General features: G+C 41.1%; 1 protein-coding gene and 1 long non-coding RNA gene across 2 annotated transcripts; both read left to right on the top strand.

Moving 5' to 3' along the window:
* Positions 1-4,709: 4,709 nt before the first annotated feature.
* LOC146680270 (serine/threonine-protein kinase Nek1-like) lies at positions 4,710-7,877 on the top strand. The gene is made up of 7 exons (XM_085449774.1): positions 4,710-4,929; positions 5,295-5,443; positions 6,222-6,318; positions 6,436-6,533; positions 6,637-6,720; positions 6,817-6,884; positions 7,305-7,877. Exons 2-7 carry the CDS (start codon positions 5,327-5,329, stop codon positions 7,405-7,407), a joined length of 567 nt encoding a protein of 188 aa, XP_085305900.1. The 5' UTR covers positions 4,710-4,929; positions 5,295-5,326; the 3' UTR covers positions 7,408-7,877.
* A 1,120-nt stretch (positions 7,878-8,997) lies between these two features.
* On the top strand, positions 8,998-10,057 carry LOC146680269 (uncharacterized). Its single transcript, XR_014918269.1, has 2 exons — positions 8,998-9,918; positions 10,016-10,057. It is a non-coding gene; the product is annotated as an uncharacterized LOC146680269 (long non-coding RNA).
* The last annotated feature ends 315 nt before the right edge of the window (positions 10,058-10,372 follow it).

Below are 10,372 nucleotides of genomic sequence, written 5' to 3'. Positions count from 1 at the left end.
TAAAACAGAATTTTACATTGAGATATGTATTTTTTGTTGCTTAATCGTTTGCGATATTACATTTTTTTGAAAGACGAATACCTTTGTGAATTTCATTTTGCTGCGTTTAAACAGCCAAATTCCGAAATATATAGTATGCCAGTATGCTATACCTATTTACATATACAGTATACTTTATATATGACTTTCAGGTTTTTGTCAGGTTTTTATGTGGCAGAGCCCACATAAAGTACGGAAGACCTAAACCTAAAATAAGACTGAAATAAATTAATCACTAAATAAACAATGTTACTAAATGCTGTGAAAATAAGATTAAATTGGGGAAATTATTTCATTAAATGTCTGACCCACCATCCAAAGAGAACGACTACTGCAATTGCTGCAGGAGCACTAAACTAGTGTTTACCAAACAATTAAATTAAGTTCACACTGCAATAACTTATCCACCATGGTGGGTGTTTATGTTTTTCATTACAAAACTGTAATAATTGATTTAAGATATATTTGAAGTCAATAACAATGGAATCAATAAACCTTGAAGCCTATCCATAATGAACACTTTTAAAAGTAAATAAAAAAATGGAGAATTTTATTAATATTTTATAAATAAATAAGTAGACAATTAGATAATAAATACAGAAGCAGCTTTTATATAATTTATAATTTGAATCAATACTGTGGTCTTTCAGTTTGACAGTTACGGTATTCCATACAGGTAAGATAAGATAAGATAAGATAACTCTTTATTGTCATTGCACAGTCATACATAGTACAGTAGTACAATGAAATTGGAAAAACTGTCCTACGTCGGCACTACATATAACACAACACGATATGACACATCACAACGCAACAAACAACACAACACAGTATATTAACTTAGTATAAAAAAGAAGAATAAGTGTATGTGTATTGCACACTGTTATTATTAGTGATGGGATTTCCGGCTCTTTTTAGAGATCCGGCTCTTTCGGCTCCGAACCGGCTCTTCAGGTTGTTTTGTTGCTTTAATTAATTTATTATTAACAATAATATAAAATTATGCACAAAAGGAATTACTAACGTAAAAAAAAAGTGGTTTTATTTATATATGTTTATATATAAATATATGCGGTGGCCCCTAGAGACAAAACACGTACAAACTCCAAAACACATTTCTAGCATGAACTGAACTTCCAAAGCAGAGCTACTAGATCACTTAAATTACACAATTGAAAGCATGTGTGTATTGTTTGTGTATTTATACACAGGCACTCATATATATTCAAATAATTTAAAAAAAAGTTCATTTACCTGTTATTACCACACACCAAATCCGGTCGTTGGTACTTGCTGGCTTGTGTAGCCACAAGATAACAAAGGCTCAACACTGCGCCCGGCATCCTGGAGCACTTCTGTTGTCTTTTGTACGTGTTTTGAGTTTTTATGTGCTTCTGAGTTTTTATATGCTTCGGAGTTTGTACGTGCTTCGGAGTTTGTACGTGTTTTGGAGTTTGTACGTGTTTTTACGTGTTTTGGAGTTTGTACATGCTTCAGAGTTCGTACGTGATTTGAAGTTTGTATGTGCTTTGTCTCTAGGGGCCACCGTAAATATACTTTTATTTATTCACTCCACATAAAATGTAATAAATAAATCATATAATACAAAAATCAACTATTCACATTTCAAGTTTTAACTATTTAAATTTTCAGCTTTTTCCTTTTACAAATTTAAAGTGAAAAGAACACAAAACACTGCAAACCACAACACAATTAAATATAAATTATAATATGAAAACAAACAGAAGATGCACATTCTCTGTCATATGGACCTGCATGAATAAACTTTCTGAATCCTTTATCATCTGCAACCGAAAATAGTTGTGGATGATTACTATACCTTTCTTATGTTGTTGTCCCTGCCTCTCTTTCTCTCTCTCTGTCTCTGTTCCTGTGCTACTGAGTGTAACTACCGCCCCTCCCCCCCTCTGCCCAGCGTAAAGCACAAGGCTCGCGTGCAGAGTGAAGCGGGAAAAAAGTGCGAGAGAGAGGCTGAGAAAAAGAAAAAAAAAAAACCCACGTGACGGCTCGCGATAAGGAGCCGGCTCGCGTGTTCAAATCAAATTCAAATTTTATTTGTCACGTACACAGTCATACACAGTACGATATGTAGTGAAATGCTTGGACAACTACTCGTGACCTAAAGAAAGTCACGTCAAAGTGCCGGCTCTAAGAGCCATTTCGTTCGCGAACGACCCATCACTAGTTATTATTGCACATTAATTATTATTGCACCTTGTTATAAATATAAATATTATTGTTATCGTTTTAAACATTGTTACCTCCCCCCTAAAAAGTCCAGGGAGGTATCCAGTCAGGTCAGCTATTTACACTGATCAGGGCTATTGCCCTGTTGTAAAAGCTGTCCTTGAGTCTATTTGTTCGGGACCTCAGCAGCCTGAACCTCCTGCCAGACGGCAGCAGCTTAAACACCCGGTGTCCTGGGTGTGTGCAGTCCCGTAGGATGCTGCGTGCCCTCTTGAGACAGCGAGTGCTGTACAGGTCCTTCAGGGAGGGAAGAGGATGTCCAATGATTTTTTGGGCCATGTTGATGACCCTCTGGAGTGCCTTTCTGTGTGCTGTGGTGCAGCTGTAGAACCACACACCGATGCAGTACGTCAGCACACTTTCAATGGAGCAGCGGTAGAAGACGGTCAGCAGCTCCTTCTTCAGTTCCATTTTTCTGAGGATTCTCAGAAAGTGGAGACGCTGTTGGGCCTTCTTTAAGACCGCAGAGGTGTTAGAGCTCCATTGGAGGTCTGTGTCTATGTGCACACCCAGAAACTTGAAACTGGAGACCCTTTCCACGCACTCCCCGTTGATGCTGACAGGCTGCAGCTCGGACTTCCTCCTTCTGAAGTCAACTACCAGTTCTTTTGTTTTGGTGGTATTGAGGTCCAGGTTGTTATCTGCACACCAATCTGACAGCCTCTGAACTTCAGCTCTGTATGCAGTCTCATCTCCCCCTGAGATGAGCCCCACCACGGTGGTATCATCTGCAAACTTGATGACTGTGTTGTCTGGGTGGGAACTAACACAGTCATGTGTGTACAGAGTGTACAGTAGGGGACTCAGTACACAGCCTTGTGGAGAGCCGATGTTGAGGCTGAGGGCTGAGGAAAGATGAGGCCCCACTCTAACTCTCTGTACACGGTCTGAGAGGAAGTCTCTGATCCAGCGGCAGGTGGTGGAAGGAAGTCCAATTTCCAGCAGTTTAACTATTAGTCTGTCCGGGAGTATCGTATTGAAAGCAGAGCTAAAGTCAACAAAGAGCAGCCTGGCGTAACGGCCCTGCACTTCCAGGTGAGAGATGGTGGTGTGGAGCGTTGTAGCAATGGCATCTTCAGTTGATCTGTTAGCTCTGTATGCAAACTGGAGCAGGTCGAGTGTGGGTGGCAAGCAGGACATGATGTGACGTCGGACCAGTTTCTCGAAGCACTTCATTATAACAGGTGTTAGAGCAACTGGTCGGTAGTCGTTGAGGCTGCTAATGTTAGTACGCTTTGGCAGTGGGACAATTGTGGCTGACTTTAGGCACGGCGGGATGCAGGACTGGGACAGTGAAGTGTTGAAGATCTTAGTGAAGACCCCAGCCAGCTGGTCTGCACAATCTTTTAGGACCTTTGCGGTTACCCCATCTGGTCCGGTGGCCTTCCTGGGGTTCACTGCCCTCAGTGTGCGCCTCACCTCATATTCCTGCACTATGAGGCTTGGGCTGCTGCTGTCCGATGTTTTTGCTGCTGCTGCCTCTGGTCCCTTCACCTCAAAGCGTGCGAAGAAGTGGTTCAGCTCCTCCGCAAGCTCCGCGTTACCCTCAGTCAACGTGGTATTGCCAGGTTTGTAGTTGGTTAAGTGCTGAACTCCCTGCCATACCTGTCGTGAGTTTTTGGTGCTGAAGTGGTCTTCGATCCTTCTCTTGTACGCTGCCTTGGCCTCTCTGATGCCTCTTTTCAACTCAGATCTGGCTGCACTGTACTGCATACCATCACCGGATCTAAAAGCGGTGTCACGTTGCTTCAGCAGGACCTGGACCTCTTTAGTCATCCAGGGTTTCTGGTTGGAATACACCCGGAGACGTTTGTCCACAGTGACACTGTTGACACAGAAGTTAATATATGAGAGCACTGATGTTGTGTGCTCTTCAAGGTCCTGATGTTCGAACACGCTCCAGTCCGTGTTTTCAAAACAGTCCTGCAGCTGATGTGATGCACCTTCTGGCCAGGGGGCTCTTCTCCTAATGGGAGTGTATGCAGGGATCAACAGCATGGACATGTGGTCTGACAAACCTAGATGTGGTAGAGGGGTTGCTCTGTAGCCTTTTTGGATGTTGCTGCAGGCTTTATCCAATGTGTTTTCCCCCCTCGTTGCACATTTAATATGCTGTTTAAATCTGGGGAATACTGACCTTAAATCAGCATGGTTGAAGTCCCCAGCTATAATGTGCACTGCGTTTGGATGGGAGTTCTGCTGGTTGCTTATTGTCTTGTGCAGCTCCTCCATGGCAGAGTTAGGTATTAGGAGGATAGTGTGTTACTAAATTTAGCGAAGCTCTGTGGTTTAGATACATAATATGAAAATACTAAATGAAGTACCTAAAAAATAAATACATTTTAACTAAATTAATCGCCAAATGTTACACGTTCTCCATGCTTCTCAGTTGGTTTGCGGTTGCTATGGAAAATGTCCACAGCAACGGTGTCATTGGGGGCGGAGACTGGTAAGCGTCATCCACAATAAAAGATGATGGACAGTCGTGTCCACCAATTAATGTTCGGTCTTGGTACATCTGACCAATGAAAACGTACAAAAAATGTAGCCGTAGTTAGAGAGTGCGAGGACAGTATCAAGTACCCAAACCTTTATGAGAAAGGCAGCGAGAAAAGACTAATGGTAAGGCACACAGAAACGTATACGGCTACACAGTGAGCCGGTGATATTATATCAGTTAGAGTTTTGTACATTCACAAGGTAAATATTTTATGAAGCTCCCATCTTCTTCTAGCTTCTAAGTAACGGGAACGCTAGCTGTTTTGCTACCAGCTGTGTTGTGTCTTGCATCTCAGCATCACAGTCCGTCTCTTTCTGTCTGACAGCGGTCCACAATGGAGCTAACATTACATTTCCCGGACGACGCACAATTGTCATTATTAAGACTACCAAATGTTTGCCTTTTATAAAGCTTCTGTCACGGAACCCTCGATTAAAGCCTAGTTACACCGAGCAATAGCATTAGCATGTTCTTGATGTCTTTGTAGATCCAGCATGTGGAGCCAGTCATTCCAATAACATGGACAAGTACGAAAAGGTGAAGAAAATTGGGGAAGGTTCATTTGGAAAGGCTATCCTGGTCAAATCCAAAGATCATGGACACCAATATGTCATTAAGGAGATTGGCATATCTGGAGTAAGCTTCTGTGCATATTTTTTACACAAGCTGTCATGGTCCTGGGCCATGTGGGCCCAGTATTCTTAGTTTTCATGTATTTTTGTATTTTGTTCTTTATTTAGGCCATGCTTCCTGGGTTGATCTGTTACGTTGTTCCTTATGTGTTTTCCCTTCGTGACTCTTACCCCCTGTGTGCCCCTCTGTGTATTTATGAGCCCTCGTCTCTCTTTGTGCTTTATTCTATGTTTTCCCCAGCCCGTTATGTCTGCGTTCTCCCCGTGCTCTCTCTCCTCCTGTTTGAACCTCTGTGTACTTCCTGCTTTACTTTGCCCATCTCCCATCAGTGTTACGTTCACTCCTGCCGTGTCTTGTTATGATTATCAGTGTCACCTGTGTTCCCCGTGTGCATCCACTTCCCCTGATCATCCCTCATGTGTATTTAGTCTCTGTGTTTCGTACAGTCTGTGTCGCGTCGTCTGTGTTCCCACCCTCCGTGTTTCCATGCCCGGTCTATTGTATTCCAAGTCATAGCCTTACCTTAGTTTATTCCCAGTTTAGGTTTCTGTTTAGTTATTGCTCTTGTGCTGCCCTTATTCTGGTTTGCTTCTTTTGTATCCATCAGCCACAATAAAAGGTTCGCTTTTTGTTTAAGTTCACTTCCGTGTCACTCGTGTCTGCACCTGAGTCCTCCACGCACTCTCCACACGGTCTGTCACAGCGGACCGTGACACAAGCTTGGCATGTTCTTTTCAGCGTGCGCTTCATCTCGTTACCCTCCTCTTCATTACTTTGACAGATGTCCAGCAAAGAGAGGCAGGAATCTCGGAAGGAAGTTGCTGTTCTTGCCAACATGAGTCATCCAAACATCGTCCAGTATAAGGAATCTTTTGAAGGTATTAATGCCATTCAAATAGCTCATCTGTTTATGTGAAGAAACTATTATCAAATGTGCACTGTGTGATAACTACATACTATAAGTTTTTTTTATTTTATTTGTATTTTTTTCCCAGAGGGTGGCTGCCTGTATATTGTGATGGACTACTGCGAGGGTGGAGACCTATTCAAAAAGATCAACTCTCAGAAAGGGGTACTGTTCTCAGAAGCGCAAGTAAGCCAGCAACTACTCAAGGCAGTCACTGTGCAAACAGTATACAGATATTTGGTTAAACTGATCACAATACATATGGTTTACTGTAGTCTCCCTTTTTGAGATCCTAGATTGGTTTGTGCAGATCTGCCTAGCGCTCAAGCATGTGCACGATCGAAAAATTCTCCACAGAGACATAAAATCACAGGTATTGTTTCATAAATCACAAGATTCCCTTTAAGTGATAAGTTGTTTGTTTGCATGTATTGGATTATTTACATGTGTTCTCATAATGCTTGTGTAGAACATCTTTTTGACAAAAGATGGAACAGTTCAGCTTGGAGACTTTGGAATTGCAAGGGTGCTGAACAGGTATGCACACTGTTGTCTAAATAGCCCTGCAGTTTTTCATTAAGCATAGATTCCAGACTAAAAGTTGAAGAACACTTTGCATTTCTGGTAATAAGACATTCTGTTTTACTATATTTAAAAAATATTATAGTTTATTTTGTTGAAGTTTGTTATTTGTACACTTTTTAACTGTTCTTACACAGAAATATATTTTGGTTAAATCAAATATGTCTGATCTTATAATGTATTACGTGTTTTATGTATTTATACATTATGTTCTGAGGTTCTTAGGTGCATTTATTATTGATGTTGATTTTTTCCCTTTTTTACAGCTGTTTTTGCTTTGATTTATGTCATTGTTTGTATTTTTGCACATTAGACAGTGCTTATTTGAAATATTGAAGCTTTAATATTAAAATGTGCTATTTTTCTGTTTTTCAGCACTGTAGAACTGGCAAGAACATGCATAGGAACACCATATTACCTGTCACCAGATGTCATGGTCCTGGGTCATTTTGACCCAGTGTTCTTAGTTTTTCTGTAGTTTTGTATTTTGTTTCTTATGTCCATTGGATTGTTTGGTTTGGTATTTGGATTCCCCCTGTGTCCATGTTTTTATTGTGGTGTTTGCTCTGGTACCGTGTTCCCATCCTATGGGTTCTGTGTTCTCCTCATCCCCTCGTATTCATCCTTCTTCTCTGCCTCTCTCTCTCTCTGTGCTCGTCTCTGTGTACTGTTGTGTTTAAGGTCCACATCTTGGTGTCAGTATCGTCAGTTTCGTGTCCTCCCTGCTCGGCCATGAGTAATTGTCTTCAGCTGTGTTCCCCGTGTGTTCCCACTTCCCTCGTTACCTTCTGTGTATTTATGTCAGTGTCCCTTTGTTCTGTGTTGCGTCGTCCCTCTAGGTTGTGTGCATTTTCCGTGTCTTCCCAGCGCCTCAGGTTTTAGTTGCTCCCAGTATAGTTTTGTATGACTTCTTATGTTCCTGTTAATAAAGACCGGCCTTTGAGTTCATCCCCGTGTGTCTAGAGCCGTGCATTTGGGTCCTCTCTTGCCTTCACACAGCCGCCGCATGACACCAGAGATCTGTGAAAATAAACCATACAATAACAAAAGGTACTTGGACTTCTGGAATATCGTACATTGGTGTCTAGTTGTCAAGCAAATTCAATAGTAATCAATGGGACAAGGTGTCTCCCCACTGAATCTTGAGTCTGCAGGATTAGGTGGTAGCTACAGTGTAATGTAAGGAGATCACCTCGCCTTTTTATTGAGTAAACTTGCTCGCTTACATCTACAGCAGGAAGCTGGTATTGATTTTTCTCCTTAACTATTTTAAGTGTACATGCAATTTAACCCACTTTAGTTACAATGAGTGAAGTAAATTTAGCTCAGTCTAAATGATCTGGAGTTTTCTTGTCAATAAAGTCTTATTTTCATCTCAGTTTATAAAAGGAAAGTAAAGGGCATGCACTTGACTGTTGATACCTTATTGAATGAATAATAAACTTAACCCAGAACTTATCCCTGCCCACCCATTTGTATGTTCTCGCCTCTCATTTTCCTTGCTTTTCCTTCCTGCTGCAGTGATATTTGGGCCCTAGGGTGTGTTCTGTATGAAATGTGCACTCTTAAGCATGCAGTAAGTATTCTGTGTGAGCTGTTTAATTATAATTATACAGTATTTTAAGGTGTTTTATGCAGCATTTACTGTTCTCTCACATACTAATTTTGATCTCTTCCCTGTATATTCTATATGTATAACTGTAGTTAGATAATGTACTGTTAGATAATACACTGAAATTAATTTCCAGTATATTAATTCCTAATTTAATCTGTAATCCAGTACAGTCCCCACATTAAGAATCCCTATATAGTTCAATTGTCTTCAGTAATTTCTATGCAGTGGTTACAGCTGTGTGAGCCTTTGCATTTGTTTATTCTCAGTTTGAGGCTGGCAACATGAAGAACTTGGTTCTTAAGATAATTCGTGGGTCGTACCCTCCTGTGTCTTGTCACTACTCCCAAGAACTGCGATCTCTCCTTGCACAGCTGTTTAAACGCGACCCTCGAGAGCGACCCTCTGTCACGGTCCTGGGTCTTATGACCCAGTGTTTTGAGTTTCAGTTCTTTTGATGTTCATAGTGTATGTTTAAGCTTATCAGGTTTCCTAAGTTTATTTGTTATCATGCCTAAGTGTTTCTAGTTCTTATTATTTCCCCCTCGTGTTCCAACTATGTTAAATCTCCCTTGCCCTTCGTGTGTTTCATGTCTGTTGTCTTATGTTGTTATGTCTGCCTCTCAAGTTCCTGTTTCATTTTGGAGAGATCTCGTGTTTTTATATTATGGATTATGTTTTGAGTCCTTTGTGGTACTGTTTCGTGTTTCCCTAGATCTCAGTTATGGTTATCTTAGGTTTTGCTCTTTGGCTTCGTCATATGGCTTCCCTGTGTTCCATGTTATGTCCACTGTGATGGTTTTGTACCATATTTCAGGTTCCTATATTCTGTCTCCCCAGTTGCTGTTAAGTTTGCATGTTTAGAATTCAGTCAGTGTGTTTCCTGTTTTACTTTGAAGGTCCATGTCTCATGTGAGTGTTTCTAGTTTTGCTTCCCTTGCCTCGTCCTGCTTTATTACCCTCAGCTGTTCCTCCATGTGTTCCCACTTCCCCTAATCACCTCCTGTGTATTTAAGTCCTCTGTTTTCAGTGTGTGATTGTCAGGTCGCCTGTTGTCCACGCCATGTTTCCCATGCCATGCTTCCAAGTTTCTTGCCTAGGTTTTTCTTATTGCTTGTTTAGATTCCCCAGTTTAGGTTTGTGTTAATTTTGCTTCAGTTTGCCTTGCCCTTTGTTTGTACCTCTTCTACTAGCCTTATTAAACGGCTCGCCTTTTGTTAACATTTCAAGTTCTGTTCCCTGTTCCTTGGCGTCTGCGTTTTGGGTTCTTTTTCAATTCATACAGTCTGCCCTCGCCAGACTGTGACACCCTCAGTCAACAGCATACTGGACAAACCTTTCCTCTCCTGCAGGATTGAGAAGTTTCTCACACCACAGGTAGACTCTGCAGCTGATTGTTAATTCTTTGGGTTTTTTTTGTTTTTTTTTTTTTTGCAAAAAGTAGATTGCTCATTAAATTTCTTACTCATTTCAGATCATTGCTCAGGAATTTCGCCATACTTTTCTTCACAAGCAGCCTAAATCGGGTGTGGCACAGGTGCCATCAGGTGAGCAAACTCGTCATGAAGAAGACTACAAGGGGTCTGTCTTCTACAGCTTGTTTGTAGATTCTAGAACTAATCAGCCACCAAGTCGGGCACATATTCATGGCATTAAAGAGGACCTCAACACCTTAAATCAAAACTGATAAATGAAGTATGCTGGACTTTTGCATCTTTTGTACAATAATCTGCTCATTTCTTTTTGATTTTTATTATGATGTGAAAATACACTGTTTATTGTGTGTGTGGGGTGCGGTGCGCACATTGGCTGACTAAAATACAAATTTTGT

The sequence above is a fragment of the Copadichromis virginalis genome, linkage group LG23 (genome assembly GCF_057382275.1).
Source record: "Copadichromis virginalis isolate Kocher_CV1m ecotype Utaka linkage group LG23, C_Virginalis_male_GT1.1, whole genome shotgun sequence".
In the NCBI taxonomy this organism is placed as follows: domain Eukaryota; kingdom Metazoa; phylum Chordata; class Actinopteri; order Cichliformes; family Cichlidae; genus Copadichromis; species Copadichromis virginalis.
This window is presented reverse-complemented; position numbering and strand designations above follow the sequence as displayed.

Excerpts from the sequence above, each read along its gene's own strand:
- LOC146680270 (XM_085449774.1), top strand. The coding sequence starts at position 5,327 with ATGGACAAGTACGAAAAGGTGAAGAAAATTGGGGAAGGTTCATTTGGA. Across the intron at positions 5,444-6,221 it reads AGGAGATTGGCATATCTGGA|ATGTCCAGCAAAGAGAGGCA; the intron begins GTAAGCTTCTGT and ends TTACTTTGACAG. Across the intron at positions 6,319-6,435 it reads GTATAAGGAATCTTTTGAAG|AGGGTGGCTGCCTGTATATT; the intron begins GTATTAATGCCA and ends TTTTTTTCCCAG.